At 42.2% G+C, this 20,006-nt stretch overlaps 1 protein-coding gene across 6 annotated transcripts in view; it reads right to left on the bottom strand.

Annotated features, from left to right (window-relative positions):
• Positions 1–20,006, bottom strand: part of rap1gap2b (RAP1 GTPase activating protein 2b) — a 74,309-nt gene that overhangs the window by 16,945 nt on the left and 37,358 nt on the right. The window contains exons 3-13 of one of the 6 annotated variants that reach the window (XM_055943041.1): positions 11,969–12,059; positions 10,352–10,387; positions 9,861–9,911; positions 9,343–9,375; positions 8,878–9,117; positions 6,103–6,206; positions 5,605–5,683; positions 5,364–5,417; positions 5,187–5,270; positions 4,973–5,073; positions 3,443–3,572 (exon numbers count right to left, since the gene is read on the bottom strand). In XM_055943041.1, coding sequence (XP_055799016.1) covers positions 3,443–3,572; positions 4,973–5,073; positions 5,187–5,270; positions 5,364–5,417; positions 5,605–5,683; positions 6,103–6,206; positions 8,878–9,117; positions 9,343–9,375; positions 9,861–9,911; positions 10,352–10,387; positions 11,969–12,059 — 1,003 coding nt within the window. Of the gene's footprint in view, positions 1–3,442; positions 3,573–4,972; positions 5,074–5,186; positions 5,271–5,363; positions 5,418–5,604; positions 5,684–6,102; positions 6,207–8,877; positions 9,118–9,342; positions 9,376–9,860; positions 9,912–10,351; positions 10,388–11,758; positions 11,780–11,968; positions 12,060–20,006 lie in introns of those variants that run through there. The other 5 variants (XM_055943042.1, XM_055943044.1, XM_055943046.1 and 2 more) reach the window with 5 other exon arrangements.

The following is a 20,006-nucleotide window of genomic DNA, read 5'->3' as shown; positions in this document are numbered from 1 at the left end:
TCAGAATAATAGGAGAGAGAATTATTTATTTCAGCTTTTATTTCTTTCATCACATTCCCAGTGTGTCAGAAGTTTACATACACTCAATTAGTATTTGGTAGAATTGCCTTTAAATTGTTTAACTTGGGTCAAACGCTTCGGGTAGCCTTCCACAAGCTTCCCACAATACGTTGGGTGAATTTTGGCCCATTCCTCCTGACAGAGCTGGTGTAACTGAGTCAGGTTTTTAGGCCTCCTTGCTCGCACACGCTTTTTCAGTTCTGCCCACACATTTTCTGAAGGATTGAGGTCAGGGCTTTGTGATGGCCACTCCAATACATTGACTTTGTTGTCCTTAAACCATTTTGCCACAACTTTGGAAGTATGTTTGGGGTCATTGTCCATTTGGAAGACCCATTTGCGACCAAGCTTTAACTTCCTGATTGATGTCTTAAGATGTTGCTTCAATATATCCACATAATTTTCCTGCCTCATGAAGCCATCTATTTTGTGAAGTGCACCAGTCCCTCCTGCAGCAAAGCACCCCCACAACATGATGCTGCCACCCCCGTGCTTCACGGTTGGGATGGTGTTCTTCGGCTTGCAAGCCTCCCCCTTTTTCCTCCAAACAGAATGATGGTCATTATGGCCAAACTGTTCTATTTTTGTTTCATCAGACCAGAGGACATTTCTCCAAAAAGTACAATCTTTGTCCCCATGTGCAGTTGAAAACCGTAGTCTGGCTTTTTTATGGCGGTTTTGGAGCAGTGGCTTCTTCCTTGCTGAGCGGCCTTTCAGGTTATATAGGACTCGTTTTACTGTGAATATAGATACTTTTGTACCTGTTTTCTCCAGCATTTTCACAAGGTCCTTTGCTGTTGTTCTGGGATTGATTTGCACTTTTCGCACCAAAGTACGTTTTATTTTTTTATTTTTTTTTATTTTACCGTTATTTTACCAGGTAAGTTGACTGAGAACATGTTCTCATTTGCAGCAACAACCTGGGGAATAGTTACAGGGGAGAGGAGGGGGATGAATGAGCCAATTGTAAACTGGGGATTATTAGGTGACCATGATGGTTTGAGGGCCAGATTGGGAATTTAGCCAGGACACCGGGGTTAACACCCCTACTCTTACGATAAGTGCCATGGGATCTTTAATGACCTCAGAGAGTCAGGACACCCGTTTAACGTCCCATCCGAAAGACGGCACCCTATACAGGACAGTGTCCCCAATCACTGCCCTGGGGCATTGGGATATATTTTTTTTAGACCAGAGGAAAGAGTGCCTCCTACTGGCCCTCCAACACCACTTCCAGCAGCATCTGGTCTCCCATCCAGGGACTGACCAGGACCAACCCTGCTTAGCTTCAGAAGCAAGCCAGCAGTGGTATGCAGGGTGGTATGCTGCTGGCAATGAGACAGAACGGGTCTCCTTCCTGAGCGGTATGGCGGCTGCGTGGTCCCATAGTGTTTATACTTGCATACCTTTGTTTGTACAGATGAACGTGGTACCGTCAGGCATTTGGAAATTGCTCCCAAGGATGAACCAGACTTGTGGAGGTCTACAATTTTTTTCTGAGGTCTTGGCTGATTTCTTTTGATTTTCCCATGGTGTCAAGCAAAGAGGCACTGAGTTGAAGGTAGGCCTTGAAATACATCCACAGGTATACCTCCAATTGACTCAAATGATGTCAATTAGCCTATCAGAAGCTTCTAAAGCCCTGACAACATTTTCTGGAATTTTCCAAGCTGTTTCAAGGCACAGTCAACTTAGTGTATGTAAACTTCTGACCCACTGCAGTTGTGATACAGTGAATTATAAGTGAAATAATCTGTCTGTAAACAATTGTTGGAAAAATTACTTGTGTCATGCACAAAGTAGATGTCCTAACCGACTTGCCAAAACTATAGTTTGTTAACAAGAAATTTGTGCAGTGGTTGAAAAACAAGTTTTAATGTCTCCAACCTAAGTGTATGTAAACTTCCAACTTCAACTGTAGGTAGGAGTCACCCAAATGTCATTGTGCAAATAAACAAAGTTTTGACGCATGCTTGTCTTAAGGAAAAACAGTGCAGGCTCTGGAGCAGCATGTGTACATGCTGTGTCTATGTGGAGTCTGGATTTCCTAGAGCAACTGGCCGCCTGCTCTGCTCCGAGAAGATGGGGGAGGAGCAGACGGGGCCGAGAACGGAGAAGAGAAAAAACGCAAGGAAATAAAAAGATAGCTGTGGCAGCTGTACAGGTAACTCATCCAAAGGGCTTTGACTTCTCAAACACAGCTAATACAATATATGTCACCTTATTAATTCAGCCACTTACTTAGATAACTAGCAAGTTAAACTTAGGGGTCATGTTAACGCAGAATTCTTTGCTTTTCACGCAGATAAAATATATAAAACACAATAAGAAATAACTTGCTGTGTTTTGTAAACGCACAACTAAATGCTTCTTTTTGTGATTTCTGCTCGGCATTAGATTAATTTTGTGCTTCAGTTGCACTTCTCCACTCATGTGAATTTACAAATGGGCAATTTATGAGCAGACAGCGTTCTGACTGATGTCTAGCTACTTTTCCCTTGTACTTTTCTTGGTGTAGCCAGCCTACTTTTGTCCAATAAAATGCAAGATTAACTTTATGCAAAACATTAGGAAATGCAGCTGACCACATTCTTTCTATGATAAACAGAAACATGATGGCCATTCATAATCTTTGCAAAAAATACCTTGCTTTTTCATTGTAAGCTCATTTACTTGTGTGGCTGCCAGCCAAATTGCGTTGCACTTGTGACTCAATATTAGAAAGGTGCTCTTAATGTTTTGTACGCTTAGTGTACACTCCCATAATTAAAAAAAAACGGGTACCGGGCTACCTTCAGACGAGATTCTCATCTTTCCATTGAGTGGTCATATTAGACTGTAGGTCAAATCGTTCGGACTCTACAGACGTTTTGGTGAGAAGACCGATTTTCGGGATGTCTCATGTTCTGACAAACACCACTCTAGCTCTGTCACCTTTCACCACAGATGTGGAAGGCCACCATTGGCGGATGCGGTAAATTGAGATGCAGCCCATGCAATAGAACTGATATCGCTATCTTAAACAGACAGATTTTGATGGGGACTTTTTTATTATTATGCTAATTTGATTCAATAGCAAAACTATTTGCTGCTCTTGCCATGGCAAAACCTGCACTAACTAGAGGTGAGGGGAGGTGGAGTCCTGCAGCATATCCAAGTGCCCTGATTGGTTGAAGGAACAGAGGTGTTAAGGGTGATTGACAGGGCTGCCTATCAGGTTGAAAGGGCCTGCCTTTTCTACAGAGAGAGTAGGCGGTCCTAGCGAACCCCCACATGTGATACATCTCAGTCATATTATCAGAGAACCCGGGGTTATGCAAGTAACCATACGTTTTCAGGAAGGTGTCTGCCGTTACGTGTAGGATTTTAGGTGTGTGTGTACCTGTTGCATGTCTCCCTCTGTGTAGGGCAGCTTGGTAGAGATGTGGAACATGATCTCCTGTTCTCTGTAGTCTGTGTAGACCGACTGTGAACCTGTCTGACCATGACACACATCCAGACCACCACGGAACCTACAGGGACAAGGAGAGAACGAACAGGGGGTTAGGATTAGAGCCTGTGTTGTTCCTAACTTCTCATTTCTTTACCTCTCACCGTCAACTCCCATTCTCTCTTTCTTTCTTTCTTTCTTTCTTTCTTTCTTTCTTTCTTTCTTTCTTTCTTTCTTTCTTTCTTTCTTTCTTTCTTTCTTTCTCTTTCATCCTCCCTCTACCACTCACTCTCCCCCACTCCCCCTTCCTATTATCTCTCTCTGTCTTCACCCCCCTGTCTCTCTCTGTCTCTCTTTCTCTCTCTCACTCACTCTCTCTGTGTCTCTCTTCACCCCCCCCCCCCAATTCAATTTCAATTCAAGGGCTTTATTGGAATGGGAAACATATGTTAGCAATACCAAAGCAAGTAAAGTAGATAATAAACAAAAGTGAAATAAACAATAAAAATGAACAGTAAACATTACACTCAGAGAAGTTCCAAAAGAATAAAGACATTAAAAATGTCATATTATGTCCATATACAGTGTTGCACTGTTGGTTAGGGCCTGTAAGTAAGCATTTCACTGTAAGGTGAAATACCTGTTGTATTCGGCGCATGTGACAAATACACTTTGATTTGATTTGTAATGCTGTGTAAATAATTAAAGTACAAAAGGGAAAATAAATAAACAAATATGGGTTATATTTACAATGGTGTTTGTTCTTCACTGGTTGCCTTTTTCTTGTGGCAATAGGTCACACATCTTGCTGCTGTGATGGCACACTGTGGTATTTCACCCAGTAGATATGGGAGTTTATCAAAATTGGGTTTGTTTTCAAGTTATTTGTGGATCTGTGTAATCTGAGGGAAATATGTGTCTCTAATATTGTTATACATTTTGCAGGAGGTTAGGAAGTGCAGCTCAGTTTCCACCTCATTTTGTGGGCAGTGTGCACATAGCCTGTCTTCTCTTGAGAGCCAGGTCTGCCTACGATGGCCTTTCTCAATAGCAAGGCTGTGCTCACTGAGTCTGTACGTAATCAAAGTGTTCCTTAACTTTGGGTCAGACACAGTGGTCAGGTATTATGCCACTGTGTACTCACTGTTTAGGGCCAAAAAGCATTCTAGTTTCCCTCTATTTTTTTTGTTAATTCTTTCCAATGTGTCAAGTAATTATCTGTTTGTTTTCTTATGACTTGGTTGGGTCTAATTGTGTTGCTGTCCTGGGTCTCAGTGAGGTCTGTTTGTGTTTGTGAACAGAGCCCCAGGACCAGCTTGCTTAGGGACTCTTCTTCAGGTTCATCTCTCTATAGGTGATGGCTTCTCTCCCTCCCTTCTCTCCCCCCCCTCTCTCTCTCTCTGCCTCTCTCTCTCTCTTTACCCCGCCCACTCCCTCTCTCTCTCTGTCTCTATCTCTCTTTACCCCCCCCCCCCCTCCTACCCTTTAAAGTCCTGTAGATCTACAGTCTCTCCCAGTAAACTGAGGAACTCAATGAAGGCTGGTGTCTCCTCACTGTTTCTAAACAACTCCTCCTCCGAAACCTGACAGACAGACATTGAGAAAAAGAGAATAGTGTTAGATTTATTTTTTGGGGCTGTTATTAAAACGTAAACAGCATCACTAAACTCCAGCACACACACAGAGCAAAACTCACCTGTCCAAACCTCTGGTAGATGACCCCAAACTTGAAGGTGGTGTTCACCTCATGTTCATCATAGCTCACTATGAGCTGAGAGGCCTGGTAAATACGCAGAGTAATCACTTAGAGCAGTGTTGTTGGTCATGGCGTGATATACTGCGTGTATTTCTGTGTATCTGATGTTGAGCTCACCTTGGGATACAGAACTGGACTGAATCTGAGACCAACAGCATCCTCACACAGCAGCTGAACACACAAGTTATGAACACACCGAAACACACAACATTTAGTTAGGAAGATATGTACATCGTACATAGCTAGATCTTATCTCAATGAACCAAGATAATTCAACAATATTCATAGTTTGCCAATTCCTCCGGCAATATGGTGGTCCCCTGTGGTTTCTGTAGAAACTATGTAGTGGTTTGGTTACCTTGGCTAGTTGAGGGACACTAGGCAGCTCAGGAAGTTCTGCTAGAGAGATCCTATCATACATTGTTTTCATCCTAGACCTGAGAGAGAGCGAGAGAGAGCGAGAGAGAGCGAGAGCGAGAGCGAGAGCGAGAGAGAGAGAGAGAGAGAGAGAGAGAGAGAGAGAGAGAGAGAGAGAGAGAGAGAGAGGGAGAGAGAGAGAGAGAGAGAGATGCATTGTATGGCAACTGCTCGGCCTCCGACCGCAAGGCGCTACAGGGTACCCCCTGTACATAACATTTTTTAATTTTGTTTAATTTAGTAAATATTTTTCTTAACTCTTATTTTTCTTAAAACTGCATTGTTGGTTAGCTTGTAAGTAAGCATTTCACTGTATTCAGTGCATGTGACAAATACAATTGGATTTGAAATCGTGCATGTTTTTCTTACTCATGTTAAGTGTGAGCTGTCACAAACGGTGTGTAATGATCAGTTGTGTTAAGGAGTGTTGTGTTCTTACCTGAGGATGACATGTAGATACTCCTGACCCTTCACTTCCTCGTGTTTCACAGACAGAATGAGGTTGCCATGACTACTGGCCATGCAGTAAAAATTCAAGTGGTCCTATCACATAAAGAGGGAATAGGACAACAGTTATAGGAGACAGACAGACAAGCACGAAAAAAATATAGGACAACATGAACAGTACATAACACTGAAAGAATAGGACAGTGTAAGTGTTTATACTCTACAGAGTCAGTGTCACGCCCTGGCCTTAGTATTCTTTGTTTTCTTTATTATTTTAGTTAGGTCAGGGTGTGACATGGGTAATTTATGTGGGTTTTGTAGTGTCTAGGGTGGTTGTAAGGTTTAGGGGGGTTTATTTAGAGGAGTTGGGTTTATGTTTAGTATAGTTGTCTAGCTGTGTCTATGGTTGAGTGTAGGTGTTTAGGAAAGTCTATGGTTGCCTGAATTGGGTCTCAATTAGAGACAGCTGGTTATTGTTGTCTCTGATTGGGAGCCATATTTAAGGTAACCATAGGCTTTAGCTGTTTGTGGGGGAATTGTCTATGTCTAAACGTTAGTAGCTTGTGTGTGCACTTTCGTTTTGTAGCTTCACGGTCGTTTGTTGTTTTGTTAGTTTGTAAGTGTTTTGTTTCGTTTTTCCTTCTTCAAAATAAAAAGAAGATGCATTTTCCACACGCTGCATGTTGGTCCTCACTCTCTCCAAAAGACGATCGTGACAGTCAGAGAGAACGGTCAGAATGTGATGCATTAACAGAAAGTATAAGACCCATGGGGCTCTGGTCAAAAGTAGTGCACTACAGTGCCTTCAGAGACTATTCACACCCCTAGACTTTAAAAAAATGTATTACGTTTAAAAAAAAATGTCACTGGCCTACACACAGTACCCTATAACACCGTTGTGGAATTATGTTTTTCATAATTGTCTTGAGTCAATAAGTATTCAACCCCTTTTGTTATGGCAAGCCTACATACATTCAGGAGTAAAACTGTGCTTAACAAGTCACATAATAAGTTGCATGGACTCACTCCGTGTGCCATAATAGTGTTTAATAACATGCTTCTAAATGACTGTCTCATCTCTGTACCCCCACACATACAATTATTTGTAAGGTCTTTCAGTCAAGCAGTGAATATCAAACACAGCTTCAACCACAAAGACCAGGGAGGTTTTCCAATGCCTCACAAAAAAGGGCACCTATTGGTAGATGGATAAAAATAAGAAAATGCAGACATTGAATATCCCTTTAAGCATGGTGTAGTTATTAATTACACTTTGGATGGTGTATCAGTACATCTAGTCACTCCAAAGATACAGGCGTCCTTCCTAACTCAGTTGTCAGAAAGGAAGGAAGCTGCTCAGGGATTTCACCATGAGGCCAATGGGGACTTTAAAACAGTTACAGAGTTTAATGGCTGCGATAGGAGAAAACAGAGGATGGATCAACAACATTGTAGTTACTCCACAATGATAACCTAATTGACAGAGTGAAAAGAAGCAAGCTTGTACAAAATAAAAATTTATAAAAACATGCATCCTGTTTGCAACAAGGCACTAAAGTAATACTCCCAAAAAATGTGGCAAAGCAATGCACCTTTTGTCCTGAATACAAAGTGTTATGCTTGGGGCAAATCTAGTACAACACATTACTGAGTACCACTCTCCATACTTTCAGCATAGTGGTGGCTGCATGATGTTATGGGTATGATTGTAATCGTTAAGGACTGAGGGATTTTTCAGGATAAAAAAAATGGAATTGAGCTAAGCACAGTCAAAACCCTAGAGCAAAACCTGGTTCAGAATGCTTTCCACCAGACACTGGGAGATGAATTTACCTTTCAGGAGGACAGTAACCTAAAACACAAGGGAAAATCTACACTGAATTTGCTTACCAAGAAGAAAGTGAGTGGCTTTCCACCAGACACTGGGAGATGAATGTACCTTTCAGGAGGACAATAACCTAAAACACAGGGGAAAATCTACACTGGATTTGCTTACCAAGAAGAAAGTGAGTGGCCGAGTTAGAGCTTTGACTTGAATCTGCTTGAAAATCTATGGCAAGACTTGAAAATGGTTGTCTAGCAACTATCAACAACCATTTTGACAGAGCTCGAAGAATTTGGAAAATAATTTGACAACAACCAATTTGACAGAGCGTGCAGAATGTTTAAAAGAGTAAAGGCCAAATGTTGCACAATCCAAGTGTGGAAAGCTCTTCGAGACTTAACCAGAAAAACTCACAGCTGTTATCGCTGCCAAAGGTCATTCTATTGACTCAGGGCGTTGAATAAATATCTAATCAAAATACATCTACATATCTATATATATTTTTGTTTACAAATGTTAGAATTTTTATTCCACTTTAACATGTGTAACCTTTTTTTACCTAGGCAAGTCAGTTAAGAACAAATTCTTATTTACAATGACGGCCTACTGGGGAACAGTTCAGGGGCAAAATGACAGATTTTTACCTCGTTAGATTGGGGATTTGATCCAGCAACCTTTTGGTTACTGTCCCAATGCTCTAACCACTAGGCTACCTGCCGCCAACATTACAGAGTATGTTGTGCCGATCATTGACAAAAAATGACAATTATTGAATCCCACTTTGTAAAACAACAAAATATTGAAATAGTTAAGTGGTGTGAATACACTCTGAATACATATTGGGAATATGGTGCATTTCGAGAGGCACATTAGGCAGCACAGTATTTAAATGATTGACATGTTACATGTCAGAGAAAAAAGTGGTGTTCCCATGGCACTGACCTTGCCCAGGAAGTGCTTCCTGTAGGCGCGTGCTGCGTCGTTACTCTCCAGCCGGTACCCATAACCCACTAGGGCAGCGTCCCCCTCTTCCCCTTCTCCTCCCCCTCCATCGTCCCCCCTGTCACACAGGTTGGGGTACCGAGAAGGGGGTGTGGGGAAGAGGGCGTCAGGGTCCTCGATCCAGTATCCCCCAAACTCTGGCAGGATCACCTGGGGGTACGGACCACCCCTCTCCAGCACCTGGGGAGGGACAAATAACAGAGTAAGAACCATCCTCTGTGTGTGTGTGTGTGTGTGTGTGCGTGTGCGTGTGCGTGTGTGTGTGTGTGTGTGTGTGTGTGTGTGTGTGTGTGTGTGTGTGTGTGTGTGTGTGTGTATGTGTGTGTGTGTGTGTGCGTGTGTGTGTGTGTGTGTCAGTGTGTCAGTGTGTCAGTATGTCTGCATGTTATCAGTTTGCTGACGTACCTCCTCTATCCTGGGGTATGGGATGTAGTCATCCTGTAAGAGAGAGTGGAATCAGGTTCGGCTGTACATAGAACACACACACACACAGTAGTCTGTACAAAGATTTGAAAAGCAGCTAACACAAAGGACAAGATGAGCTCGACACAAAATGAATATGACCATGAGGTGTTTTTTGTCTTTCTCTTGTAACAATGTAGTATGAATACATTTGTGCTTTATGTTTTTACACCACAAAGACAAGCAAACTCACATGCATTACTGTCTGAACTAAAAGCTCCAAAAAACTTTACTTGAATTTTCAAATCATTGGTGAATGGGATAAGGACCGCCGAAATGAATGAATGACAACAGAGAATATGAGTTTGTAAATAAAGAGGTATGAAAGTCATTCATAGTCAATTTCCACTATATACAGTATATTCAGTGAACGGATGGATATGAGGACAGACAGACAGACAGACAGACAGACAGACAGACAGACAGACAGACAGACAGACAGACAGGTAGGCTGTCCACACCTTCAGTCTCTGAGGACCAGCCACTGTTTTTTCTGCTACCTCTGGTACCTGCTTAGGGGAGTTAGGGGTTATACGTGCAATGTATGGGGTAGATGTTAGAGGTCAGGGGCAGAGGGTTGGGGGGTTGGGTAGATCGGTATGGCGTGATGTGGAGGCAAGGGTTTAGGATGTAAGGGATAGAGGTTTCGGGAAAGAATGTTGGATATTTATGAGGGTGAGATGTTTGATGATAATAAGGGTTGTAGGCGTTAGAAAGCACAAATAAGAGAATATTAAAAGCGTAGTAGTAAGAGTGTAGAGTGAGTGGTTCTGAAACCTAGTTGCTATATATAATGACTGACAATGCATTCTGGGAAGTGTCAAAAGTCATGAACCCCCTGATGACCTCATGGTAACCTTTGACCTATGACATTATTATCAGTTCTGTTGTCACCTGGAGGATTCTGGGTTATTAATCATACAGACACAGACGGCAGGAGTTCCATGCTTACCTCCATCTTCTCCATCATGTCGAAGAAATGGGCAGACTGGGGAGGGAGAGAGAGAGAGAGAGGTGAGATTCTTTCTCACTCTTTTTAAAGTCATTTTTTGGGCCATTTCTCTGACATCGCTTCTTCTCACATCACTTCCTGGTCCTGACTGAACTGCAGCGGAGAGGAAGAGGCAGAGCGAGAAGTTTTACTCAGTCCAAAATCTGTCCAAGTGAAAATAACTTGGCATACTGCCAAGTGAGGAGTTTTTGTATGGGGGTCAATGAGAGAGTGTTGAATTTAGTCAAGATAAAAATGTATTGTTATTTTTATACATGAGGCTTATTTGATCGAGTAGAAGTTTGGTAATGCTTAGGTTGTTCGAGTGTTCTGATATAAATGTGATGCAAGTGACATCCCGGCAACTTTGAGAAAAAACACTTTATATCGGAGTTGTCCCTGTTGAAATTCGAGATGACCTATGCATATTCATGAGGCTAGCATAGCATCTCATTCTCCATTTAATATGTCAATACCTCTCATAGAATATTCTAAAATGTATTAAAATAACGAGATGTATCCACCAATCCAAAGAGAGGAATAGAGCTTGATAGCCCGCCGTTCCACTCGGTGGTCAACGAATCTAATTGTTAGGGTGGAGACACAAGCATCTCATCATTATACCCATTATCTCTGGCTGCAGAAGCACTCCCTCCCAGGCCGGACTCGGGTGACCCAGAATTTCACTGAAATAGACCCTGACTGTAGACTGTACTCTAACAGCTATTATAAACTGTGTGGTTTGAGCCCTGAATGCTGATTGGCTGAAAGCCGTGGTATATTTAAGCAATCAGGAATGAGGAGCTGTGGTATATGGCTAACGGCTGGTCACGATGCAACGCGGAGTGCCTGGACACAGCCCGTGGTATATTGGCCATATATCACAAACCCCTGAAGTGCCTTATTGCTATCATAAACTGGTTACCAAAAACAAATTACGTTGGTAACCAGTTTATAATAGCAATAAGACACCTCGAGAGTTTGTGGAATATGGCCAATGTACCACAGTTAATGGCTGTATCCACCCACTCCGCTTGCGTTGTGCTTCAGAACAGTATTCATATCCCTACTCAGCTGCGCGCAATCTGTGTATTGTTGAAATGTCCAGCTGAACAACAGCCAACTCCTACATTACACATACTGCAGACATAGTAGGATCTGTACTGCAGTAACGTTTTTCTCTATGAACGCTTGTACCTAGGAGTGTTGATTTCACACACACGGAACCCAACACACATTTACAGACACTCTCTCACACACAATCATCACCTACAGTATGCTGTGGCACAAGAAATGAATGGTTGAGAACGCAATGCCGCTAACAGATATACATTTACATAAGTGTACACATTCAAAACGTCCTACTACCTGCTGGGGACGGTCAGTCACTGTCCATTAGAAACTGGTTCTCTCTCCTTCTCCATTCTCTATGCCTGTGTGGGTGTGTGTATGTGTGCGTGCGTGTTTCTATGTGTGTGCGTGTGTGTGTGTGCGTGCATGCTTCTATGTGTGTGTGTGTATGTGTGCGTGCGTGTGTGCGTGCATGTTTCTATGTGTGTGTGCATGAGTGTGTGTTACCTTCATGGTGGGGGGTGCGGTGCGCGGAGGAGAGGGGGGGCAGTCAGCCAGGGGAACATTAGAGATGGTCAGCAGCTCTCTCTCCTGCTTCCTAAAACAATCAACAGCAACAATAAAATGGTTATCACTCCTACAGTACACCTTTAAAACGGTCCTCTCTCTGTCTACCTCGTTCTATCACAAACACACACAACAATCAGTATGTGTACTAAACTTCTCTGTGCGACACAGAAATTAAATATGTCCTAGTTTGACCATTGCTATCATCAGCACGGTGAAAAAAGAGAGAAAGGGAAATTCAAAGAGAGACAGAGAGAGAGACGGGGGGAGAGAGAGAGACGGGGGAGAGAGCTAGAGACGGGGAGAGAGAGAGAAAGAAAGAGAGACAGAGAGAGAGACGGGGGAGATAGAGAGACAGCGAGAGAGAGAGAGAGACACACACACACACACACACACACACACACACACACACACACACACACACACACACACACACACACACACACACACACACACACACACACACACACACACACACACACACACACACACACACACACACACACACACACACACACACACACACACACACCTATTGCACTAGAATTTACTTGTTCAATGAATAGGAATGTTTATATATATAACAGAAAAAATGTTACCTGTTATCCTGTTTATCTCACTCTTAACAACTTATTAGTTAGTAGTTACTGTATTTCTGACTGCTATTCTTTCTTTTTGCAACATGAAATCACTATCAGTTAGCATGTGGAACATTCAGTGCCTAAACTCATCAACCTTTGGACTGAAGAGTTCAGCACTGGAGTTCAACAAAAATCTTAAAGATGTTGATGTCATCATTCTGCAGGAGACATGGTGTAAGGCTGACATTGTCACTCACTGTCCCACAGGTTACAGAGAGGTAACTGTGCCGTCACAAAAACACAGCTCTGTCAATAGAGGCAGAGACTCTGGAGGACTGATCATTTGGTACAAATCCAAACTACGACATCTAATTGATCCCCTCAAAACGGGCAAATATCACATTTGGTTAAAACTAAAAAAAGAACTTGTACTGACAGAAAAAGATGTGTTCCTTTGCGCAATATATATCCCCCCCTCAGAATTCCCATATTACTCAGAGGAGATCTTCCCCACCCTTGAGGGACACAAATGCGCGCACAGCAACACCACCTGATCTAACGACCACACGAGGGGACAGCTTTATTACAGGCCATACTGTTTCTAACTGTCTTCATCTCCCCCATAGAAACAACAGTGACAGCACCGTCAACAAAAACGGATTGGATCTTTTGCAGCTTTGTAGAAGCCTGGGTCTGTACTTTGTCAATGGTAGGTTACGGGGGTACTCGTTGGGGAGATTCACCTACTGCTCACCTCTTGGCCACAGTACAGTAGACTATATGTGATCACAGACATTGACCCTTTCTCTCTCAGCTCATTCACTGTCAAGCCACTAACACCTCTGTCTGATCACAGACAAATTACGTTGTTCCTCAAAAGAACAGACATGGAAACAACCACACATTCACAACCCAGTAAGCTGTACAACATCAGAAATTCATACAGATGGGCCCAAAACAGCACAGAAGAATACCAGAAAGCAACCTGTAACCAAAATATCCAAACACTCTTAGATAACTTTCTGGATACCACATTCACTCACAGTAAAGAAGGCATCAATCTATCAGTACAAAACATCAACTATATATTCAGGCAACCGGCAAAAGAAGCACAATTTAAATTGATAAAAAACAAAACAAAAAAGATCACAGATGACAACTGGTTTGATGCAGATTGTAAAATTATAAGGAAAGAAATTAGAACACTACCCAACCAAAAGCACAGAGACCCAAATAATGGTGAATTACGCCTTCATTACTGTGAGACTTTAAAACTCTATAATCGTACACTCAGAACCAAAAAAGCACAGTACAACAGCAAGCAGCTGACACTAATTGAGGAGTCCATAAACACAAGCAACTTCTGGCAATTTTTTTTTTTTTAAATGCACATTTGTGGCCTGCTGGAGGTCATCTTGCAGGGCTCTGGCAGTGCTCCTCCTTGCACAAAGGCGGAGGTAGCGGTCCTGCTGCTGGGTTGTTTCCCTCCTACGGCCTCCTCCACGTCTCCGGATGTACTGGCTGTCTCCTGGTAGCGCCTCCATTCTCTGGACACTACGCTGACAGACACAGCAAACCTTCTTACCACAGCTCGCATTGATGTGCCATCCTGGATGAGCTGCACTACCTGAGCCACTTGTGTGGGTTGTAGACTCCGTCTCATGCTACCACTAAAGTGAAAGCACCGGCAGCATTCAAAAGTGACCAAAACATCAGCCAGGAAGCATAGGAACTGAGAAGTGGTCTGTGGTCACCACCTACAGAACCACTCTTTTATTGGGGGTGTCTTGCTAATTGCCTATAATTTCCACCTTTTGTCTATTCCATTTGCACAACAGCATGTGAAATTTATTGTCAATCAGTGTTTCTTCCTAAGTGGACAGTTTGATTTCACAGAAGTGTGATTGATTTGGAGTTACATTGTGTTGTTTAAGTGTTCCCTTTATTTTTTTGAGCAGTGTATATTGGCAATATGTGCAGCATTAAAATTGGTAAGAAAATAACATAATTTTTTAACCAGGGGCGGGCCCTTCGCCAGGGTTGCAATCTGAGCCCTGCACTCTCTAATATTTACATTAACGAATTGGCCACTATTCTAGAAAAATCCTCAGCCCCTGGTGTTAGTCTCCACAATTCAGAAGTTAAATGCCTACTGTTCGCAGATGACCCATGCCTGCACTACACAGCACATGGCCTACAGTAGAGCCTGGACCTGTTAGAGCAGTACTGCCAGACCTGGGCCCCAAAAACCCCCCAAAATACTAAAATAATGATTTTTCCAGAGAAGATCCAGATCTCAGGGAATTAGACCAAAGTTCTCAATTGGTACAAAATATATAGAGTACTGTACACACTACAATTACTTAGGTTAAAAAATAAGCTCAACTGGACACCTTAATGAGGCAGTGAATGAACTGAGAGAGAAAGCACGTAGGGCATTCTACGCCATTAAAAAGCTAATTCAAATTGAAATACCTATTCAAATTTGGCTAAAACTAATTGAATATGTCATTGAACCAATTGCACTTTATGGCAGCGAGGTGTGGGGTCCACTTGCAAAACAAGATTTCATCAAATGGGACAAACACCCCATTGAAACCCTGCATGCAGAGTTCTGTAAGATTCTCCTACATGTCCAGAGGAAAACTACAAACAATGCATGCAGGGCAGAATTAGGCCAATATCCACTAATAATAAAACCTCAAAAAAGAGCAATTAAGTTTTGGAAACATCTAAAATACAGTGACCCCCTCTCATATCATTACCAAGCCCTGCAATGCCAAGAGCTGAGCAAAGAAAGGAGTCCCCTCATCCAGCTGGTCCTGGGGCTGAGTTCACAAACCTGTTCTACTAACACACGGAAGCCTCAGGACCAGAACATCCAATCAATCAGAATAAACCAAATTACAACACAGTCAAAACAAAACTATATTGCTTATTGGGAAACACAAGCACAAACACAAAGCAAAATGCAGTGCTATCTGGCCCTAAATTGACAGTACACTGTGGCTAAATATTTGACCATGGTTACTGATCAAAACCTTAGAAAAACCTTGACAAAGTACAGGTTCAGTGAGCACAGCCTTGCCATTGAGAAGGGTAGACACAGGAAAACCTGGCTCCCTGTAGAGGAAAGGCTGTGCAACCACTGCACAACAGCAGAACCTGAGACGGAGCTGCATTTCCCGACAAAATGTCAAAAATATAAAACAATTAGAGAGTGTAATTTTCCCAAATTTGAAACCCTTATTCAAGGTTTCAAAGACCTCTCTGATGAGGATAGGCTACCCGTCCTGTTGGGGGAGGACGCAGAGAGCTGTGGGTTGGCAGCGCACTACATTGCTGCCTGCCATAAGATGAGGGACAGTGTCTGACAGACCAACCAACCTGCACATGTACTCTACTGTATGCTTATTGTTATTGTTCAATGTATGGTTATTTTGACCCTTGGTTATTGTTGTTACTGTTGTCCCGTTGACAATTTTGATTCTCGGTTTTATTTATTTTTATATTGTAAATATCCAAAATAAGCTTTGGCAATATGTACATTGTTACGTCATGCCAATAAAGCGAATTGAATTGAATTGAATTGAGAGAGAGAGAGACGGAGAGAGAGAAAGAGAGACAGGGAGAGAGAGACAGGGAGGAGAAAGAGAGACTGAGGAAGAGAGACAGAGAAAGAGAGAGAGAGAGAGAGAGAGAGAGAGAGAGAGAGAGGAGAGAGAGAGAGAGAGAAAGATAGAGAAATGATCTGTTCTCTATAAATACCAGGCCAATCCCTCATAAGCTCTTTCTCTGTAAATAGACTGCATAGATTCTTCACTGAACTCACTATTACTAAAGAGACAAGAACACTTAATTTATTATAGGGGACTAACACACACACACACACACACACACACACACACACACACACACACACGCACGCACACACAAACACACACACACACACACACACACACACACACACACACACACACACACACACACACATGAACTCCTCTACCAGCTCTACCCCTACCTCTCACTCTTCCCCCCCCCTCTCATTCTCACCCTCCCTCTTCCTCTTCCTCTCTCTGCAACGGCTTCCATTGTTGTTGTAAAACAAAAGGTGCTCACCTGTGGTCTTTTCATAGTGCTTACTTCCTGATTGAAGTGGTACCAATTAACCATTGAGGTGTTTGGCCAGGTGGCACATGTATTGGCCAACTAGCTCATGTAGTGTCATTTTGAATGGCAGTGTTTTGAAATGGCAAACATGTGACTTTATGTCAGATTGTTGTGTCTTATGCAGAGAACCGTGTGCAGTGCATTTAAAAAGTGCCATTTTGAATTGCAAAATGTGTGTAAACAGAAAATGTGTTTAGACTTTTGGAGACTTGAGAAGAGGTTTTGCTCTCTGTGTGTCAGTTTAAATAATTGTGCTGTGCATGTCATTTTAGTGTGTTAGCAATTGGAAAAAACTGTAATGCTGTTACAATCAGTGCCAAGCTGGTGGTCCAGTAACTCTATTACTATGGTAACAGCAGACAGTACGGTTACGGTGCCAGCGGTCAAGTCATCATTACACTCTGTTACGAGATGGTCCTGCTAACCCAGATACTACGGCAACAGTACAGCACCCTTGAGCCGGTGGTCCAGTTACTCTGGTTAGTAGCATAACTAACCACACAGGGTCTTCTGCTGTTCTAGACGACAGCCTCGCGAGACTAACATGGCAGATAGCACTGTAGACTGACACAGGCAACCTTTCTCTACTTCTTGCTGTTGCTCCCTCCTTCTGCCTCTCTCTTATTCCCTCTCTATCTCAGTCTCCCTCTCACTAGTTGTCTAACATATACACAGCAGTCTCACTAAACTTCACTGTCACTGTCTCTCCCTCTGTCTACAATAACAGATACACACGGTCTCACTAAACTTCACTGTCACTGTCTCTCCCTCTGTCTACAATAACAGATACACACAGTCTCACTAAACTTCACTGTCACTGTCTCTCCCTCTGTCTACAATAACAGATACACACGGTCTCACTAAACTTCACTGTCACTGTCTCTCCCTCTGTCTACAATAACAGATACACACAGTCTCACTAAACTTCACTGTCACTGTCTCTCCCTCTGTCTACAATAACAGATACACACAGTCTCCCTAAACTTCACTGTCAACTTACCTGCTCTTCTCCTCTCTCTATCTCTCTCTTTTTCTCTAGACAATTTGTTGTGGTTGTTAGATACTACCTGCTCTTCTCCTCTCTATCTCTCTCTCTCTCTTTCTCTAGGTACTTTTTTGTGGTTGTTGTACCTCTCTCATTACCCACTCTCTCTCGCTCTCCATCCCTCATTTTCTCTCTCTTTTTCCCTCCATCATTTCTCTGTTGTTTTATTTTTGCTCCAGACACAGTAGAAGTGTTAACCTGTGGTTTAATTGAGTTGATTGGTGCAACAAGCAAGAAGAACATTGTGTTTTGACACAGATAATTGCTAACTTTATTGATAAGTGGAAATGTAATTGTTCTATGTTCCTTTCTCACAGCGGAATGCATTGATATCAATGTGAAGGTATGTATTGTCTTTTTTGGCATCTATGTTGATGCATGTAACTGGTATATTGTGGCCTGGATAGGGTATAAGCATTGAGGAGAAAGTGAAATGTTCCTCGTCACATTCCTTTCCAAGATGGCGTAGCAGTCAGACGTCCTTTGTCCTCGTCTTGTCCCGTGTATATATATTTTATATCTTTTTATCTTTTTCTTCGCATATCTTTTATCTATTTTTCTTTTATCTACTTTTATCCAGTGGGGTTAATTTGGAGGGTCGCCGTTAAGAGGAGGCCACGGAAGCGGGAATTAACTATGGTGGGGTGGGGGCCACGTCCAGCGCCAGAGCCGCCACCGTGGACAGATGCCCACCCAGACTCTCCCCTATAGGTTCAGGTTTTGCTGCCGGAGTCCGCACCTGATTGGGAACCATATTAAGGTTGCCTGTTTTCACAGTTTGTTTGTGGGTGATTGTTCCTGTTCGTGTGTTCATCTGTTCTGTGTTCCCATGTTCAGGACTGTAGCGTTTTCGGTTCCTTCTGTCAGTTTGTTGTTTTTGTTCGTCGTTTAAATATCCTATTAAAATATGGATTATCATCACGCTGCATTTTGGTCCTCCTCTCTTTCACCCGAAGACAGCCGTTACAAAAACTGTGTTTGTAAATTATGTCTGAGTGTTTTAGTGTGCCCCTGTCTGTCCGTAAATTAATAAAACTAGAAAATGGTGTTGTGTGGTTTGCTTAATATAAGGAATTTATGCATACCATTAACTTTAACTTTGTACTTTTATTCAAGTATGACAATTTAGCACTTGTTCCACCACTGAATGTGTGTATGTGTGTGTGTGTGTGTGTGTGTGTGTGTGTGTGTGTGTGTGTGTGTGTGTGTGTGTGTGTGTGTGTGTGTGTGTGTGTGTGTGTGTGTGTGTGTGTGTGTGTGTGTGTGTGTGTGTGTGTGTGTGTGTGTGTGTGTGTATATGGGCTTGTATGTGTGTGTATGTAAGAGCTGAGCAATTAGTGCATTTTGAGGTCAGTTTGGTTTTGGTTCGATTATCAAAATATAATATTTTTTACATTATTAAATGCACTATGCATTATTTGGGTTGAATGCTGTAATAGCACAGAACAAAACAAATAATAAAAGTCCCATGGTGCTAGTGACTGCCCATTACTGCTTATCACTTATTAACAATCATTTATTCACATTACTTTACTTTAATCAAATATTTCAGTTGTTGTGTATATTACATTGGTTTTATTTGATGACTTTATTATTTCATTCCAAGTCATCTCATCTCTATAGAGCTGCTGCCTATGCTGTCTGCCAAAATCACTATTTTAGTAGTGCTTCAAAGTAAATAATGCATATTTTATGACTGCTAAATACCAAATATCAATCACTTAGATCATGTATTTTCAGGTAGAGATACCTCTCGAAGCAATTGCTCTCTATCCCTCTCCATCGCGCATTCTTCGGTCACTTCTCACCCTCTCTGTGTCTGCCCCACACTAACCTAAAGTAGCAGGTGTAAAAGAAACACACAGATCGGACAAGTAGGCGAGCAATGGATTATGGTCATTGTAGTTAATTACCACATTTTCTGCGCTAAACTATGTCGAATATTGTCCTGTTGGAAACTACAACTCCCTATTACATCGCAGAGTTCAGGCTTGATCTGATTTATCTCTAGAGAAACTGTGCCATGTGTGCATTGAGCTCACAAACATTTTTAATAACAGTTGTTATTTTAAACAATTAGTTGTTTAAAAACGTGTATGTGTGTGTCTTTCTGTATGTCTGTAGAAATAAACATTATTGCATAAGATGAAGAGATGAGTATACAAGACTGATGTAAACTGTA

The sequence above is a fragment of the Salvelinus fontinalis genome, chromosome 13 (assembly GCF_029448725.1).
Source record: "Salvelinus fontinalis isolate EN_2023a chromosome 13, ASM2944872v1, whole genome shotgun sequence".
In the NCBI taxonomy this organism is placed as follows: Eukaryota; Metazoa; Chordata; class Actinopteri; order Salmoniformes; family Salmonidae; genus Salvelinus; species Salvelinus fontinalis.
The sequence above is the reverse complement of the archived record's forward strand: the minus strand, read 5'-3'. Positions and strand labels throughout refer to the sequence as shown.